This window comes from Thermobia domestica, chromosome 12, assembly GCF_964235325.1.
Source record: "Thermobia domestica chromosome 12, izTheDome1.hap1.1, whole genome shotgun sequence".
Lineage (NCBI taxonomy): Eukaryota > Metazoa > Arthropoda > Insecta > Zygentoma > Lepismatidae > Thermobia > Thermobia domestica.
Window position 1 is genome coordinate 22,500,721 of NC_137465.1, and position 20,393 is coordinate 22,521,113.

The 20,393-nt window shown below is 34.2% G+C and overlaps 2 protein-coding genes across 3 annotated transcripts in view; one reads left to right on the forward strand and one right to left on the reverse strand.

Annotated features, from left to right (window-relative positions):
• Positions 1-20,393, reverse strand: part of LOC145666363 (uncharacterized) — a 67,313-nt gene that overhangs the window by 37,298 nt on the left and 9,622 nt on the right. For both annotated transcript variants that reach the window (XM_081733523.1, XM_081733524.1), the window contains exon 2: positions 6,390-6,916. In XM_081733523.1, coding sequence (XP_081589649.1) covers positions 6,390-6,853 — 464 coding nt within the window. In that variant the 5' untranslated portion in view covers positions 6,854-6,916. The remainder of the gene's footprint in view (positions 1-6,389; positions 6,917-20,393) is intronic.
• LOC145665896 (uncharacterized) lies at positions 11,909-14,020 on the forward strand (the record flags this gene model as incomplete). Its single annotated transcript, XM_081733002.1, has 2 exons — positions 11,909-12,923; positions 13,206-14,020. Coding segments are annotated over 2 exons (1,830 nt in total), but the record flags the coding sequence as incomplete, so codon positions are not given.

Sequence of the window (20,393 nt, forward strand, 5' to 3'; positions counted from 1 at the left end):
GTACCCAACCTGTGGCTATAGGATGATTCGTGCCTTCGGTATCCTGGAATGAAGTACCGGGAATACACCTTTCCTTGATGAAATTTACTTCATCTCGCAGTACTTTAATATGGTTTTCATGGACATTAATTGTTGATTCTAAAACATCCATGGATTCTTGCATTTCTGTGCTTCTTTGTACTACTTTTTCTATCTTCTCTTCGTACTTCTCGAATTTTTCCACCACATGTTGGTTTATCTGGTTGAACTGATGTTGAACACGCTCCCATCTGTCTTCATTGCATTGGTTCAATTTCACTATTTTTTCGTCAAAGTCACTGGCTAACTGAGTTAATTTGTGGTCCAATTTTTCTTGAACTTGCTCAGACTGGTTCTTCATTTGTTCTGACTGATTTCTTATCTGTTGCGCCAACTCATCACCTTTTCGTACTTGGTCCTTGATTTGCTCGGACTGGTTCTTAATTTGTTCTGACTGACTTCTTATTTGTTGGGCCAAGTATTTTAGAAGATCAGCCAAATTGTCACTCGGAGTCAATTCGGGATATACACTCTGTTCACCAATTATATTATTACTTTCCGTACTCATGGCCATATTTCGCTTAATTACTTTTCCACTTCGCAATATAGTAATATTAAGGTCGCGTTGAAAGCTTGCCGTTTTTACTAACCTTCGAAACGACACTTATATAACTCCCGTAGTGAGGCACCAATTTTTGTAAGGGCCTGGTTCGTATCTAAGTTAATCTTCAAAATAATTCAAAGCGTTTAACACTTTCTTAACTGGTTTTTAATATTTGACCATGAGAAGTGTACAAAATTAATTTTTCTGCATATCCCACAAAATATCTAGACCTTTATGTACACACTTATTTTACTCGTCAAGATGTCCACGTACATGTACATTTATTTACGACGTTGCTATAGTAACAACAACTCTTATTTTAGTTACCGATTACACAAATAATATCTCAGAATCTCTATATGTCTTTCTTTTCTTTATACATAATATTGCTCACATAATTCGCCTCTGATCCCTTTCTGTAAGCTGGCACAGATTGCTAATGTTACATACTACGTTATCGTTGTAACTCATGAGATTCAATACAGGCTGCACTTTTGATTTGTAGCAACGCAGTAGCAGCTAACTTAAAATTTGCACAATACACACACAGACACATACACACTTGCCTCGCAGGTTGCGGACTGACCTACTTTAGTCGAATACTGTAAAATTCCGAGTGACCCATTCTTATGTTGGGATTGTTCTGTTTAAAAAGTCAGTAAATTTCTTTGGAACGCGTAAGAGAACGTTTCGATTTTTTTGTCCTTTCTCGATCACTGTAATGACATCGCACTTAATTGAGACTGTCTGAAGCATTCCAAATCATCATTGAGGTAATAGTTCAGGCTTTTTGTAGATCATGAGAATTTATTGGATGGCCATTTCAAGTAAACTTAAAATGTATGTGTTTCGTAATCGTAATTTCTACCTCAGATTATTTCGGTTTAAGAAACCGAAGGAGTAGAGGGAGGCTCATTTTACTATGTCAAAGAGCCTTCTTGATCAAAATAATGAAAAAAACAGTCAAAAAACCTTTTATTCTTTATTTAATGAATGTGAACCACAAACAACATCAAATCATTGCACTTTTATTGTTTCCAGTGTTGCTAACTGTGACATCAAAGTTAACGAAACTTCCTTAACTTTAAAAGGATGCAGTTAATTCATGAAGCATTGGTCGAGAATGGTATTTGGTATGTTTATTATTCATGTAAAGTTGAACCATCTGACGAAATTTCAGAATTTTAAAAGATGGTGTTTTCGAGAAAATGGCGCCCAAAAATGGCGATTTTTGAAAATTTTACAAATTCTCGAATTTTTTGCGACAAAACAGTTGCACACAGAAGCGATACAAAAAAGTTTTCGGAAAGCGGGTAACCAGGTCTTACCAACCGTGAAAACAGAATTTTAAAATTCGAACCGGAAGTGCTCGAGAAAAATTCGCAAACTTTGATTTTTCAGATAAATTGACGTTCATTTCTTAATTTATGTACAAAAAGATACGCATGAACAAACCAAACTATAATAAAATATAGTTTGTTTATATCCCTATGTACACACTACAACAACAATTATAACTCTAGTTGTCTCCATAGCCGAATGGTGAGGCTCCGAAGTTGACTATTTTCCATGTCTTCTACAATTCATAAATTGTACTTCCCGTCTTTGATGGCCCATTACTTGGCGGGAAATTTTTTTTCGACAAAACATGTCTAGTTACTATAAACAAAAGTTTCAACAATATCTGAGATGGTGATGGTACATGCTCTGCCTGAATTGAAATGGAAGGCACCGCTGACAAAAAAAAAAAAAAAAACGTAGGTGTTCGAGAACTTTTCAGCGGTAATATATATATATAGTAACAATATTATACGTTGAAATACGTTAATTGTTTCTCTCGTTTCATAAAACAAACAAACACACTATACAACCCAAGAAAGCCTTGTTGCAAGAAGCAAGTTCTCTTTTTAAAGGAGCTAGTTTAACACGTACTCCCAATTCTTGATTCAATCCTTGTTGAAACACACAGCCTTGGAAAGAAGTTAGCAATACTCGAGGCCACACTGTGGTATTGCTTTCGCAGATGTGTGTACTAGTAATAATTTCATGGATTGTTCTGGGCCACGAAATTCTGTCCCTTTCCAAAAGCTACGAAATTTTCCTCGATGCATATCTCTGACCTTGCGCAACATGTGTTATTACTATTTTCTCGGTATTATTTCACCACTTCTCCACATAAATTAGTGGTGTAGTCTTTGAGTTCGTAATACTGTTGACAAAGGGTGCGTCTGTACAGTTACACAAGCGAGGTACGCGCCGTGTGTTCTTAAAGCTAGTAAGCAGCTTGTCATGAAAACTTTACAATTCTATTCACCAATTGCGTAAGTTTCAATGTGGTTCCGAGACTGCGAGAACAGTAGAGCGTATCGTTCAATAGCTCGGTGTTACATAAGCAAAAAATAGTCACACAAGTGACCCGGCGATTTGATAGACAATATATTAGGCGGAAGTTAGCACAAATTTTACATGTCACAAGTACTGTATAAAAAGAACAAGTATCCAGCAGTAAGGGGGCAAACTAAACTAAGAGGAATCTGTGTTAATTCTCAGACAGGAATCACAACGTGGTGAATTTTGATTTCCCACTCTGCTAAGATATAAGACTAATTTTATCAAATTAGATGTGAATTTCCGGTTGATCACTACATAAACGAGTTACGAAATTCCCGGACACATATCTAAATCAGATGCGTCCCCTATACCATACTTCATCAAAATTTACGACTCAGATTGTACGGACCAACCCAAAGATGATGTGTTGCATTGTATGTAGTGATAAAACACCACAATAAGAACACAGAAATAGGAAGGGCCCTGAAATTGGAAAAGTAGTAAGAGGTTATCTAGGGCAATCCGTCTGTTCATACCATATATGATTTATATTCCTATAAAGTTTATAGAACTCTGCTAATTAAAACTATAGAAAAAGTAATAAAAAAGTGTTCTATGACCATTAACGAAAGTGATCTACTCTAATTTATTGGCATTAGCATAGAACAATATATGAGGGATCTACTCCATTAAAACTATGAATATATATCGTTTGAAATTCGGTGTATAATTAACACAAAATAAACAACAGAATAATTGTTATATGTGTATGTTTCAAACACACCTTTTAGTGTATGCGCAAAATGCTGAACTAACACGATAATTTTAAATACATTGAAATAGTAAATTCATTCATAAACAATTACAGCACAGAAAATGGTTATTATTCATGTATGGAAATTATTAGATAAATATTGGCATAGGATAATAAACTAACGTTACTTATTTATTAACATTGTTGTTACAACATTGAAAAGAAAATGCTACACAGAGGCTTTCTCAAGATATATACACTACCTATTGTATACACCAAGGAAGATCGTAACTTTCTACGACATCTAAAGGGAAATAGTTTGCTTCAGTTAACCACATTTTTGATACAATGTCCCATTACGCTTTGACCCACTGCTCCTATACAGAAAGGGGGTGCACCGGATCTTGAATCATCGCGCTTTTCCACATATGTGTTACATAATTATACAGAAAATAACTAGTACAGAACCTGATCTACATGAGAAAATAATAAGTGCTTCAGCTGCTTTTCAACAACAAACCATGAACTTATCACAGACTTTATAGCAAATTCGTTAGATGTAGAATGTCAGGTTGATGTAATGTATATAGATTTTGAAAAGGTATTTCACGGCATCAATCACAAAATATTAATGGATAAGCAAGGTGAATAAAATTTCTCTTCTCCCTTGATCAAATTCTTTTTATATTTAAATAATCGTAAACAAAGAGTATAAATTAACTGATCATATTGCATATTATGGAATGCCCCAGGTGTCTAATTTAGGTCCGTTATGGTCGTTTTATTCATTAACAATTTGCCTGAGAATGAATTGTTAACAATTTCAACTGATATATATAAATCAACTGATTATATTGCATATTATGGAATGCCCCAGGTGTCTAATCTAGGTCCGTTATTGTTCGTTTTATTCATTAACAATTTGTTGAGAATGAATTGTTAACAATCTTGCTTATTAATTAACATTTCAGTAACAATATTAACTTCGAAATTGTTTTTGGGCATGGCCTCAAAATATACGCTAGGATAAAGACCATCCATGCCTGTCTCAATTTACACGTGACATGGAAAATATTCTTAATCGGTGCTTCCTTTAAAAACCTTAATGTAAGCATACACAAATGTAACATTTTATCGTTTACCAGAAAAATATCAAATAAAGTTTAATTATTCAATGAATCAAATCTTCCTAAATCGATTAAATTCAAAGATCTTGGGGTTACATTTGATACGAAACTGACATTTAATAACCATGTAGAGAACATAATTAATGCATCTCTCAAGATGGTACGGTTTATAATAATAACTGGAAAGGAATTTAGCAATATCGCCACACTAACAAAAATGTATTTTCCTATGACCGATCAAATTTGGAATACGCTGTTGTGATATGGAATCCATTTGAGAAACAATACCGAAACAAACAAGAAAAAGTCCAGTCTAAATTTATCAATACTTGGCATAAAAGAGAACTAGAATCTATCCATATTATGAAAACTATCTAACATTAATAGGCAACTTCTGTATCCCTACACTTCAACAAAGGCGAAACGTGATAGATCTGAGTTCTCTCCTAAAGTAGTACAAACGGAGTTTACTTATAGGGATCTCATATCAGCAGTAAATTTTCATGTCCGGACCATTAAATCTCGTGCTGATAACTCTGCCGTGTTCTGTTGCAAAAAGCGAGGACCAACGTACTATTGAAACCACCAATGCTCTTTTTATAACAAAATATGTTTCAAGCACAAAGAAACTGATATATGTAATATGAACCCTATGTTTAAGAAAACTGTAGTCTATTTATAACGTAATACACCAACACTATAATTGAGTTTTTGCCTGTTGTGTTGATGACAAATAAGTAAATAAATTTTATGTTCTCGAATGGTTTACATTTATTTCCAGGCACATACATGTAACATGTTCAAACGTGTTTTACTAATATTATTACATTTATTTTGTGCATATATTCAGCATAGAAATACCGGCAAACTATTTTTCACTTCTTCCGAAACAAACGAAAGTGCAAATGCTTGTGAAATATTAGTTCTTTAGTAGTAATTTAAAATTGTGTACTTTTTTCCTTTCGTGTGAATGATGCTGTGTAGTCTCTCAGTGAAACTGTGAAATCAAGATGGAAAGTACAAATGAAACAGCAATGGATGATACGTTTACCAGACGTCTATTAGATTGAATTCCAACATACACTAATGCTTTATTGATGATAAAATATGCAAATTACTAATCAACTATTATGCAACAACTATTATGCACTTCATCGTTGGTTTGGTTCGTGTATTTGTGAATTAATTCTGCTCAAAATACGGTGGAAACTTATTTAAATTATTGCTGAGTTATCATTTTACTTAGAAAGATTTGTATCTCTCGTAAGGTAAAGGTTTGTAACAAGAATCACTCATAACATTACTCATAAGCATGTGAGTATTCAACCCTATCACTTAGGGCCATAAGGAGGAGATTTCAAAAAAATTACCGTTACGTTTGAACACATTTTTCAAGGCTAAGGATTCGGCTCTATTTTTTTGTGTTGAAATGTTTGCGGTTCAAATAACTAAGTTTAAGGTACACGAAAAAAGTATATTTAACGTAGTATTGCAATTGTTGAAAAGAAATATTAATACAGAACATTTCTGAAGGAACAAACGTACTTAAACGTACCTGAGTGCCTGAGAGTTGCCACCTCCATCAAGGTTATTATTTTCTTGAACGTCCTCTTCGAGATCGTTCTTACGTCCGATAGTGGCAGACTCTTCCGTGTTGTGTGTAAAATCGATGGATTTTAGCTTGATCTTACTGTGAAAACGCTTGGAATTTACAAGTACATCAGCCGTTGATAAACGCTTGAACAAACATATTGTTTTCGAAGTTACTTTCCAATCTGATACTGTTTCATCCTCATTACTTTCTGAACAAATATTCTCTGGTTTCGTTGCAGTTTCTTCTTCCTTACATTCCAAATGTATTGTAAGAGGATCTTTATGATCAACAGTGTTATTAGTATATAGTTTATAATTACATTCTTCAAACGACTCACTTTCTGTTTCTATTTCAGCTTTAATAGGAACGTTCTCTCTTTTCGTTTCAACTTCGTTAGAAGCAAAGTTGAAACAATGAAAAGCCATTTTGCTAACACAAAAAGTGTTCACGTTAATGATCTGAAACCTTCAACACTCAAGCAATCAAATCTGAAAGCAACAAGAAATGTATCGTTAGTTTTAAAATTTATAAAAGGGCCAGTGAAAGACAATGGTTATTGCTACTTTCCGTGAAATTAGGTTAGTGGGTGAAATGATTTTTAATTATACTAGGAATGTAATTATACTAGGAAATTATGTAATGTAATTATACTAGGAAACCAGTGTTTTAAACATCGAAATTTTGCTACTACTGATATCAAAATATCGATATAGCTAAAGAACGAAAATCCAGAACTAGAATAAATATGGAAAATCTGATATTGTAAACATAACAATGCAGGGTACTAGAATATGTTTTTGGTATACACAAGTACATGTTATCGAAGTACGAATGTTACTTGTTTTTCTTTGTAAATAGTTACGAATTCACAACGTAGATTAGTGTTGCACGAGGCCAGAAAACGCCAAAACTAAAATTTCCTTTGCTAACTTACTAGTTTATATTTCTTAAATAAAATATGAAAAGCAATGTTATACAAATTTTCCGCTTAAAATGGGATAACACTTTTAAGGCGCACTGTAGTAATTTAAAGAGATTTACTCGTCCTCTGCAGCCTTTCGTCTTTACTTAAATACATGTAGCGCTTGCAGTTTCCTGTTAAATTTATTTTTTGGTCGCTGTTGGGTATTTTAATTTGCTGGTCTGTAAATTTCTCGGTATTTTAAGTTTTGCCGTATTTCATTATTACTGTATGTTTTTCTACTCTTTTTTTTAGTTGACGGGTTGTATTGATGTTAAGTATCCTTTTTAAGTAGTATCATATGAAACAAGGAGCTATTGGTTAATGTTGAAAATGAATCGGTGTTTTGCGCAGAAGGCGCAAAGACTAACAACAGAGCATCTAGAGAGCTCTTATATAGGTAGATGTAATCTACTCTATCGTAAATGTACGAAAGAACAAAAATAGTACAACGAATGTACACTAAATTTGACTAAACAAACACTTCACAAAAACATATTATGGTATTTTTGTTTTTAGATATAATATTTTCGATATTTAAAACATCAAAATCAATATCACCAAATCTTAACATCAAACATGTCTTTCGGCATATATGCTAATGACAAATTCCATATCTTTTGAACATTAAAATAAAATAAGTGAGTGAGAGAACTCATTCCTTTTCCTACTTAATCTATTTTCAATTTAATGCCTGTTCATATTAGTAGTCTTTTTCTTATGGTTTACAGTTATATTTCTTACTTGAAAGTAGAAAAAGGTCATTTTTTCTTTACATACAGTAGTGTATTTTTCCCTCCTCTTTTATAAATATTTGTTTGATTCAGATTTGACGTACTTTATAACATAGTTGCCAAACAATCTCCTCCTAAATTGTCAAATGAGTTTCTTCGTCGACAGTGAATGCCTCCTTTCTGTGTTGTGAAATCCTCCTCGGAAGAATTTTTTGATAGGCTTCAACCATAGAAACCACTGCTTTCGGAGTATTAGATTCACTCTCTGAACTGAAATCTTCTGAACTCATCGTAACACGATACGTTGTATATTTTTTTATTTTTATTACCTGTAAACTTGTAAAGTTGGGCGTAAGGTATTTTATATATGTAATAAACTATATTATTTTTGAAGAAGAAGCAAAGAGTAGTTAGAAATAATATTGGTTTTAAGAAGATATTCATATGTTATATAATTTTTAAATAATAGGATTTTGGTGTCTGGTTGTCAGGACAACTAAGTATAAATAAATGGAAGAATTACAAAAGAGCTTTGCATTATTAATGGCTCATCAATAAATTATTTAAAAGAACTGCTGAATTATTTATAATCGCTGCTACAGTTAATTGCTCAAACAACATATTAACACACTGAGTGGTAATCACGTATATATACTGCATGGCCAACTTACAGAGACTGCCATCATATATATAGAAGTGTTTCAAATCAACATTTATTTTATGCTTTACTCATACTCGTATGAAGTTAGCAATCTTGGATTATATTATGGGTTTCATATGACATTACATTTTCTAGACTAGTTTGTCGAGAAGCGGAAGAGACGTTGGAGTATGACATCATAGCCATGAGGAGGAAAAGCAAGAGGCGACATAAGATTACAAGTGAAGTTTCGATATCAGCGCAATACAAGTGAATTGTACTCTATTTAATAACTTGGGGATTTTGAAACTTATGTTTGCAATAAACAGAGATATACGTAGAGCGTTATTGGTCTTATCAAGCTGTGTACGAATGAAAAAATGAGATGGATAAATTAACTTTAACTATTACATTGAAGAAAATTGTAGATATATGAGCGTGTGTCCACCCTCACTCCCATTCCATTTGTTTAAATTCCCTAGTCAGCCTCATCTGAAGTGGAATAAGGCTCTATGCACAAAACGTTGACGCAAACCTTGTATAATGGTGCTGTTCTTTAACGTTTGACAATACTTTGTCGTGATGACTTGCGATACGTTCTCAGGAAACAAATGAGATGTGAAGTGGCTATGATGTTTTTAAAAAGTAGTTTCGTAAAACTCGTTGTCATCGACATTTATTTCTATTGTGTTTGGTATGTTGATTGCTTTATTTAAATGGCAAATATGTATAAAACTTAATGGTACACATATTATTTATAAAAGAATGCTTTCTAATAATATTTTAATATTACTCACTACCATTAATAGGCGTAGGAAGACAGACACTTTGTGTCAAAGGCACCAAAGATTGGCATTGCGACGCCATCACAAGAACAAGAACAAAACATGTAATTGCAGTGAAAGAAAAAATCAGTGACTAATTAAGCTATCCTCCACGGTGTTGTAAAATTAACAATATAAATATTCTCTATTGTTAACGCAGTTTCACGACGTAAATATTATAGTAAAAGTTAGTGAATATATGTAAAAATGATACAAATTAGTTTAAAAACCAAGTGAACTCACATCGTGAAAACCTATTGCGTTCATATCTGGTCAATGAACAAAATGAATCTTCGCATTTAATTACGTCAACATTAATGAAAAGATAGTAAAAGTTATGCGAAAAGACAAATTCATTCGTCGTACTATCAATTTATTGTATAGGGTAAAGGCGCCGGTGGTCGGACACCCTCCAGTGGTCGGATATTTTCAAAGAAATATAGGTTAAACAAGACCCATTTCACTTAAATGTCTACAAAAAATACATCCCCAGTCTGGACATCTTTGTCTTGATGTGTCAGTGTTACCAGCTATCAAACTTGAAAAGCTGTAGTAGAAAAAAATATGAAGTACCTGCCTCTCTTGGTAAACTGAGAAGATGGCGGAAAGCTTATTGAACCGCTAAGAAATGTGTCCCAACGAAATAAGGTAAAACTCTCTAGTTTTTAATGGTTTCAACACAAAATTTGTTTTCCTAGCTTATGAAGTGTTATGTTTGGACTTTATATCGTAGAAAGTATGCTAGAGTAATAATAATTATATAATTTATTGTGTCCGACAATAGGTACCTAGAAGTCATGAGTTTTCCAGTGGTCGGACACCCTGTCCGACCACTAGTGTTTTGTTTCTATTGTGATTTTATTGTAAACTTTGGTTCTTTCGTTAGTAATAAGGTAACAGATTAATCCACAACGGATTTCTGTAACAAAAACGTATTATACCAGTAGTCGGACACATAAAATTCCGAGTGTCCGACCATCGGCGACTATGGCGATCACTGGTGCCTAATGTCGGACGCAATGAAAATTTCCGTAATGACCAAAATTAAATAGCCTAAATGTCAGTATTTGTCTAAGAACTTTATTTCCAAATAGCCTACCTTTAATATATGTTCTTCTTTTAGTCTACGAGACCACGTTTCACAACCATATAATACTGAAGGTAATATTGCTGTTTTTGTATTTTAATTTTAAGACGTTTTGAAATTAAACAAGCGGATATTAGTTTTTGAACAGAAAAATGCATTTCCTGAATTCAATCTGCTTTTAATTTCCGATTTTACCTCATTTTTATCTGTCAATACCACTCCGAAATAGGCCTATTTAAACTTGTTTACAGTTTCAAATGCTTTATTACAAATTATTAAATATTAATATTATTAGTTAACATCTGGCGTAAGCTAGTAAACATATATTTAGACTTCCCTACACTAACTTATAAGCCTGTCTCTTTAGCTGCTTTAAAAAGCTTATCTGTATAACTTTTAATGATTTTTACGCCATTTGTCCCTAGCCAATCTGGACCATCTGCATTTGTCAGTAGCTGAATAATGCCATTAAATTTAAACCTTCATTACTTTCTCTTATCTTTCTAACTGCATACTCTAAAGCAAAATGAGAAAGTGATGGAGATAAAGTCTCTCCTTGTTTTAATCTATCATGAATTTTAAATTTATCGTAGAGTTGTTTGTATGTCTTCTTTTATCTATTAATACATGATCAATTTGATTATAAAAAATATCCCTATAGCTATTACAATTCTACCTTCTCAATTTCAGGTTACTTTGAAAGTTAAATAGTCATCATGAACAAAGTCGAAACTGATGAAGTCAAAGGTGAGAATAAAAAGCGTACCAAGGTTTTCCACCGATACTCCACAGAATCCATGGTTGCAGCTTTAAATGCCATACAGAAGGATGGAATGGGATTAAGAGAAGCCAGCTGAAAATTTAACGTTCCAAAATCATCAATTCAAGATCGCTTGAGTGGGAAAGTATCGCAACCGGGCCATGTCAGAAAAATGGGACGATCTTCAGTTCTAACACAGGAAGAGGAACTAAAGCTTGTTAAGTGGCTAGAAGACTTAGCAAAAATGGGATTTCCAAGGAAGACACATGAATTGCTTGATTCTGTTGCTCAAATTATAAAAAGTGATAAAAGACAAACACCATTTAAAGATGGACGTCCAGGTAAGAAATGGTATAAATCTTTCATGCGAAGACACCCCAGTTGGTTTTAAGAGAACCGGAAAGTCTATCAAAAGGACGTGCAAGACTTACTGAGGAATATATCAGGAAGTGGTTTAGGGAACTGGAAGGGTATCTAAGAGAATTAGGTGTAGAAGAAATTCTGGAAGATCCAGATCGTATTTTGAATGGAGACGAAACGAGCTTTGCATTATGTCCAGAAACAGGCAAGGTTATAGCTCCACGCGGCTGGAAAAATGTATATGATGTGAAACTAGGGAACGAGAAAGACAATATCACAATGTTGTTGGTGTTCTCAGCCAGTGGCAAAACACTGTATCCTATGGTTGTCTTCCCTTTTATTAGAGCGCCACGGGACATTGTGGACAGTATGCCAGAAGAGTGGTTTCTTGGAAGAAGTGATAGTGGATGGATGAAAAGCGATCTTTTTTATAAGTACGTTGCTAATGGCGTAAACAAGTGGACAGATGATCAAAAGGTGAAAAAGCCAGTTATTTTATTTGTTGATGGTCACAAATCCCACATGACTTTAAAATTGAGTGAGTTTTGTTCCAATCATGGTATCATTTTATATGCTCTACCTGCTAACACAACACATCTCATGCAACCTGCTGACGTCAGTGTATTTAAGCCTCTGAAGTCACAATGGAAGCAGACAGTTCGCGCGTGGTTAAATGAAGAAGAGAACTTGAATAAGGTTCTAACCAAATCCCAGTTCTGTCCCTTACTGAAAAAAGTGTTGGAGAATGAAAGTATACCTGATTCAATTAGAAGTGGTTTTCGAAAGTGTGGATTGTGCCCTTTAAATCCGGACGCTATTGATTATAGCAAGTGTGTTCAGAATCAGCTAGAGAGAATAAATACAACATCCAAAACTCATGACCTTAACATCTATGAGATAGATGTAGCAGAAAAAGTTGTTGCTGCTTTAAAAACTGAGCTTAGTGTACAAGGTGTGGATACAGACAAAGTACTTAGTGTGTTGAAAAAAGAGAAAGCTAAGTTATGTCCTAATCGTGGTGGTAAAGGTCCACAACCATCTGTTTCTAACAAATTGAGTATAGGTGATAGTGTTGATATGGAAGTTCTTTTAGATACAGAAATTTTTCCACAAGAGCTAAATTTATCAAGTAACTATACAATATGTTCTGAAATTGTCTGGAATATGTTCTGGAATGTATTGGATTTAAGGCCTATTTGTGAACATGTGTAACAAACATTGTTGTGTTGTATTCTAGTCTGAATACTTATAACTAAAGATGGCTTAGGCCTATATCTAACAAGCAAAAAAAAAAGAATTATTAGTTCTTTTTTTATACAAGTGTAATCATTTCTTTTCTAACAAATAAAATATTTTCGCATTATTTTTAAGGATACAGTCTTTTCCTATTACTTTTGAAACGTGCCCACAGAAGAAAATTCAAATGTGAATGATAGGATAATTCCGGAAGAGACTTCTACAGTACAAGTTATCGAAAACCCTGTCTGTTCATCAGTACCCTTGTCTGAAGTTTCTTGTACATCGGAAGAAACGATTGCTCAGGATGTTTGCTTAGTAGATGAACTCCACACAATTACTGACGTAGATATCTGCCTGCCAAACACTACGTCAGCTGCACTTTTTAAGCATATTTCCTCTAATTCACCCGAAACTGATCAGCATTCTCATAGTTCTGGTATTATTCCAAGCACATCCATAAATGTTACATTGACGCCTGAAACATTTTTCAATTGTAATAACGACAATTCTAACGTTACATCTCCAGACAACATACATCCCCAGAGATCTAATTTAAATCCACCAACTTCATCTGACATCCCATTTCCTGATTGTACATCAAATACTGTGGAAGAAAAATCGTTGTCAAATTATGTGTCATCACCAAGCACTTCTTCCAACATTCCTTCTCCTTTTAAGACACATCTCTACTATCCCAAACCTATAGAAACAATAAAAAGAAGAGGGCTGAGCGATAAAGTACCAAGTGCCATATCATCAGCGAAGTGGAGAGAGTATATTCAAAAGAAAGACACTGGAGAAAAGAAAGAACGGAATCATAAAGTGAAGAAGGCAGAACATCTGCAATCATCTGAAATTCACACGCCCGAAGGAAATCTGAGAAAAGGTAAGAAGAGCTTAGAACAAATAAGGAAAATTAAAAAGCGGAGCCTACCAAAAGAAGAATCCTCTGATGAAAGTATCTACGATTATGAAACCGAATTTTAACCAGAAATCCAAACAAAAATATGGAAATTTGGACGTTCATTCCCTAACCTTAAACCCATCAACAAAACAGAAATATTAAAGAAAGACATGTGGTTAGTTGTAGCTTTTGATGATGGTGCTGGTGACAAGAGATTTTGGATAGGACAAGTTCTTGGACCGAGTAAATAAGGGAATGGTAAATATGAAGGGTCATTTCTTAGGCCTGTCATGACCAAAAGGTATTGTGGGTATATCTACGGACATCCTCAAGAACCCGATGAATATCCATTTTCTCCTGAAGACGTAGTGGGAAGGTTGTACACTCCTGAACGTTATGGACGAGTCTGGTACAAGTTCAACATTCACCACAAGGACTTGAAAAGTTAAAGTTGTTAGTTAACTTTAAAATTTAGGCCTATTAAATATTTTGTTCTCGTGTTGAATAATTTCACTATAGTCTGAAAAAATATTTATGTTATCTTTATTGAATTTAGGGCCTATTTGTGAGCATGTGTAACAAGCATTGTTGTGTTGTATTCTAGTCTCAATACTTATAACTAAAGATGGCTTAGGCCTATATCTAACAAGCAAAAAAAAAATATTAGTTCTTTTTTTATACAAGTGTAATCACTTCTTTTCTAACAAATAAAATATTTTCGCATTATTTTTAAGGATACAGTCTTTTCCTATTACTTTTGAAACGTGTCCGACCACTGGAACGCACCTGTCCGATCTCTCGCTCTGATTGTCCGACCACCGGTGAAAATGACTATTTTTCCGAAAAAAAAAATCATAACACAAGAATATGTACCACAGTTTGCGTTAAAATTGCTTATTTTTGTTCAGAAATGTGCAAAGAATTAGATTCAACAATGTGAGTCTTACTGTCATGTACGAAAACGAAACCTGAAGAACTTAAAGTAAAAAAATCCCTTAACTGTCCGACCACTGGTGCCTTTACCCTATCAAGTAACTTCACCGTAAATTCTACAATGAGGAGGTGCAACTTGAAGTGAGTCTTAAATTCATCGTTGGAATAGGAAGACAAAACTAAAAGGAATTTCTCTTCTACGGAATTAGACTAAATCCATCACAAAATCCCCCATAATCAATGTCAAAAGTGGTGAAGTGTTCAGTGAACTAACGTCTGCTAAGTGGTCATGCATCACCAATCTTAATATAAGCCGGCAATAAGATATAATACCATTTTAAATCAATTCTTCGTCCTTTTTAAAAAAATTTATTATATATTAAATGGGATGGTAGGTTCTGAATATATATTGAAATAGATGTATGAATAAAAGTATACTAGTAAAGGATACACGTAAGTAAGTGTGAAATGTAAATTACCTATTGATCAAGTAAAATTTATCCTATGCATTTATTTTGTTTTCAGTTATTCCACGTTTCTTACATAAATTATTACAGGAATTTTTAGTATTTTGTGTTGGTATTCATACGTACTCTGTGTGCCTCACCGATTGACGCGTCAGGGGTGGTAGGTAGGTACGAAAGCGACCTCTGTATAAGTTCATCTTGGTTTATGATTTGATTAAGAGCTATATTTAACTATTGTTCTAACCACTGCAACCTGCAGAGATATGTACTTGTTCTTACTAACCACTGAATCCGTTTTGGATATAAAAATTAACAGCCCGAACATGGGAAATCGAACCTGGCCGGTCATAGGTACAAGGGCTCTTAAGTAAATTTGGATTCGCATTTAGTACTGAAGGTTTGTAAACTATTTAAATGTGAAAACATCTCTACAAGTAACCATTTAAAATCAAAAATTAGTTGACTAATAATTTTTATCCTTTTATGCAGGATTTACACTGGACGACAACACAGTATCCAGTCATGTCTATAGTATCCATGATTTTCATATAAGAAACAGTTCTAAGTATTATAAGTTTACTCAACTTTGTTACTATATGTTCGTATTTTTAAGTTTGGTTATATCACTTGAAATAATTGTAACTTCCTTAGCAGGCCAAAGCTAGTGGGAGTGCATCCGAAGCAACCAAATGTGTCAGCGATGGTGGGTACACGCGTAGACACGGGAGTGAAAATAAGTTGGTTTTGGCTATGATACGAGTTACAATAGCACTTGTCATGGTTTTATATTAGTAACCCTCAGCATGTATACATAAAATACAACTTCTGTACACTGTGTAGAAATACCTCTTCGGTGGATATTAGTATATATAACACTTATCTTCCATGCATTCACTTATTTTGTCCGTTGTAAAGCACTTGTAATGATTTTGCACTAGTAACACTTAAATAGCATGTATTCGACTAAAACTAGGTGGGAGAGGGAACAATAAAACACAGGTTATTAACGAATGGAATTGCCACACTGACATCCATTCCGTAAACTCTTTAAATTTAATTAAGGGATAACTGCTGTATCGCCAGACGAAAGGAAATTTACCGCGTTAATTGGATAATTTATTTTGATTTCTGATGAGGAATGAGTGAAGTCAGATGAAAGATGATGTTTGTTTTCCCTATTTTTGATGATGTAAGCGGCACTGCATGTGGTGGTGGAAGGGACCATTGGACGGAGAGATACACTCGTTATGATTTAGTTGTGGGACAGGGAGTGAGAAGGTTGTAAAATATCATGTTTGAGTTTTATAGAATTATAACCTACTAACCTCCCCTGCTGGGTGGACACTACGGCGATGTATTTTCGCACAGTGCACTGAAGCTGTATTTTATCTTTAAAACTGGAGCATTACTAGTATGAAAACATGACAAAGCTATACTAAAACTCGTGTCATGGGCTAAACCAATCTGTTTTTATCATGGTTGAAAAAAAGTTTAAATACACATACGAAAACAAATATGTTGAAAACAGTATGAACAGTTTGAGACATGATCTTGCAAACATATATTTGAAAATCGTGTAATAACTTATATGTTAATAGTTTTTACTCTCTACTTGCAACAAGTATTACAGTTTCATCGAGTACACTGGCGGAAATCCCGGGTTGAGGGAGATATGTATCCACATCTTGGAATCGGGGGAGTGTGCAGCCCAATAATCCGATTTGAAAAGTGCTTTTTGGGGAGAAATGTGACAACTTGTGTCCAACTGCCACAAAGGAAAGTGAGGTGAAATTGACGTCTCTTAGCTTGTTTCATTTTTAAAAAGAAATTGTATTCTTTAATATTTCAATCTAAACATCGCGTCTGGCGTATTTAGATCATATCAGTCAGTATTAACTTTGCTCCTGCTACTTAGACAAAGATCGCAATAAATCAAAGAGAACGATATGTCCCTGTCCACATACTGGAAAATTGTCTCAGCTATACATACGGGCAGAAATTCTGAGGAAATGGGTGTGCTTCATCTACATCGCCTAATATATAACACGCAACACGTTCACCTCAGAAATCAGATTCATCTATCGTAATGTTTCTTATCCTCCCCGCAGAATGAACCTCAAATCTGCCCGCCTCCCAATGTTGAAGACAACTGCTTCCCTCATATTCCACAGCATTGCTTTTAAATGTCCCCCTGTCAATGCTGAGGATAGAATTGCGCCGATGAAATTGAATATACCAATTAGTCGAACATTGATACCAGAAATCAAATCGTTTTACTATAATGGCTTTTATATAGTTCTTTTTTTGAATTTTTGTTGGCCATATTGGATTTCATATAATTTTCTAAAAAAGAACATTAAATATTTTCGTAGTCCACTAATGATAATGCACCTGAATATATCAAATATCGTTTTCGTGACAAAAACGATTTTGTAAAGGACTTTTCAATGTCCGTATCGATTCAAAATGCCGACATTCTATTATTGTTAGCTATTACTGATAAGGCACCGTTTTTCTTATTTTACCTAATTTAATTTGTGTAACACCAGTAGTTTGTAGACTGCCTTTCGAATGGCTATTGGATTTAGTATGGCATTTCCTGCGGCATTTGTCTCAAATAATTATATTGGGTTATCGGAATTGTACGCATGTGTACATAATTTTTACTGGATTGGTCACCTGGAGGTGGGTGAAATTTTAGTTGCAAAATTTGATTGGTATTTCAGGACACTAATGCTAATACAGGGAGTCTTCTGAGTTTCATTTTCAAAATTCCAGCTTATTTCCAGTATATTCAGATAAGTATCAGCAAAATTGCAGTACTAATACGATGATTCTTTAAAGTTCTTTATTAATAATCACACTCTTGATGATTTCAAGTTTGCAATTGTTTGATCATCAAAAGAATATTTTATTTTTAATAAATCAGTTAACCTTGATTTTTTGGAAATACAATGATTTTTTAAACATTTTTAAAAGGGTCTCCCAACTTTCCTCATAGCTCTTCACCCACTGCTTTAAATGTTTAATTACAAAATGTGTACAACTCTTCCTTTGGAAAAATTTACAACCTCAATGGATACAAAATTTGTTTTTAAGACTATTAACAATTACAAAAATGTATTGTTGACAAATTACCAATTCAACGATTTTCCAGTATGTGGATCAAAATTCCAATAATTTCCAGTATTAAAATTAAATTCCAGTATAATTAAAGTATTTCCAGACAGCCTGTAATATAATCATTTTAAAATAACTAATTTCCGAAAAGTAATGTTTGAAGCACACTTCAAGTTGTCAGGTCTGTAATTTGCGGAGGGCAGGGGAGCAACTGCTTAACAGGGAAGCTCCCCGCCGTTCGAGGGGGCACACTTAAAGGGATTTAGTGGCGGCAGAAAGGAATCTTTCCCCACCCAACCCTGAATTTCAGATTTTGGGCGAAGTAAGGCAGATTTAGAAATCTTTTCATAAGCAAAGTCCAACAGAATAAATATAAGGTCCTCTCACTGAAAATACATATGATCGAAACTGAAAAGCTGCTTAGGCCCAATTTCGAGAATGGAAATGAATTTTAACTGCTCAAACTCAGTATTTAATCGGTATAAGGTCTTCAAATTTGCTCTGTACGCCTTTTCTCAGCAAAAGCTTTCTTAGGCTCTAAATCTGAATTTCAGGGTAGGAGGGCAGATGACCTTTAAACGACGCACCTCTCTAGCGGCAGTCGTATAAAGCTCTAGATTGTAGCTTGTCACGTAGTTTGTCTTTCTCACGTTTCGGATTGTAGTTGTGAAGGTATGACGTTTTCCTTCAGTGCATTCTCTTTTACACCCCCTGAGTTTACGTAACGTAATTATGCATCGCTGACTATTACATTTGGAGCTTGACTTGTTAATTTTTCCCACGCTACAAAGTACACAATATAATGTTAATATCTCAAATTTAAGCGCAGGAAGATGAACGTTAGCCCTTCTGATCTCCCGTTCCATAAACACCCTTGCCTAGCGGTTGTTTTATGGAACTCTAGCTCACATTTAAGCTTGCACGTGGTTTTTGTTTAATTTATTTCAGACTGTTTGTTACGAAAATACAAAGTTGCTGAGCAAAAATTAACCTTTTTGAAAATGGACTTGGATCTTTGTGCTCTGGATGCCACGTATCTTTTTTTTTTTCTTTTTTAATTCTTAAGTTGGAGCCACATTTATCGTGCAACCCAAGTTTTTTCAAAACGCATAAAATTAGTTTCTTTGATTTTCTCAATATGATGTCCTTTTTTTCGTAGTAAAACTCATGTTAAACGATTCCAAATTGTACGAAGACTGAATACCAACATGCACTGTATCAACAAATGCGTGATATATTTAATTTCAGAACTGAAATTTAGCATTGAACTGTTTTGTTTACTGAATAGAACTCAAAAACTTGTTTCGAAGATAATTTTTTACTCATTGTTTAATATCATTTCCACTGGCGCAAATACGGGGGCGATGAAAAGGACATGTCCTTTCCAATCTTAGAACAGAGGGGAAATGTCTCCCAATAATCCGATTTGAGATGTGTTTTTTGGGGACAAATGTAATGATTTGTGTCAGATTGCTACAAAGGAAAGTCAGATGAAATTGATGCCTCTCAGAATAAGCCCACCTCTATCATCTTCTAGCAGTGACAACATTGATGGATGACTGCATCCCAATGTTGAAAACAGCTCTAAACACCTGGTCCTTTACAGCACTGTTTTTCAACTTAATAAACATTTTAAACATCACTAAAAAAATGGTTTTTATCCGCTCCCCCCAATATTGAAGACAGATTTGCGCCGCTGATCATTTCTACAAGTAGTTGAATCTTCGGCAACAACACCTTCTCGGTATTTATTTGATAAGCTTTTAAACAATACAATAAACGATAAAAACAAAGGAAGAAAGAGCCAAAATAAATTGTAGGTCACATCCACCTGCTGCTGCAACGAGAAATCAAAACATTCACGTGGAAAGTACATAGCCTTCTAAACAAGGAGCACATTATATTAAATTTCATTTTTGGCAGTTTTTTTTTACAA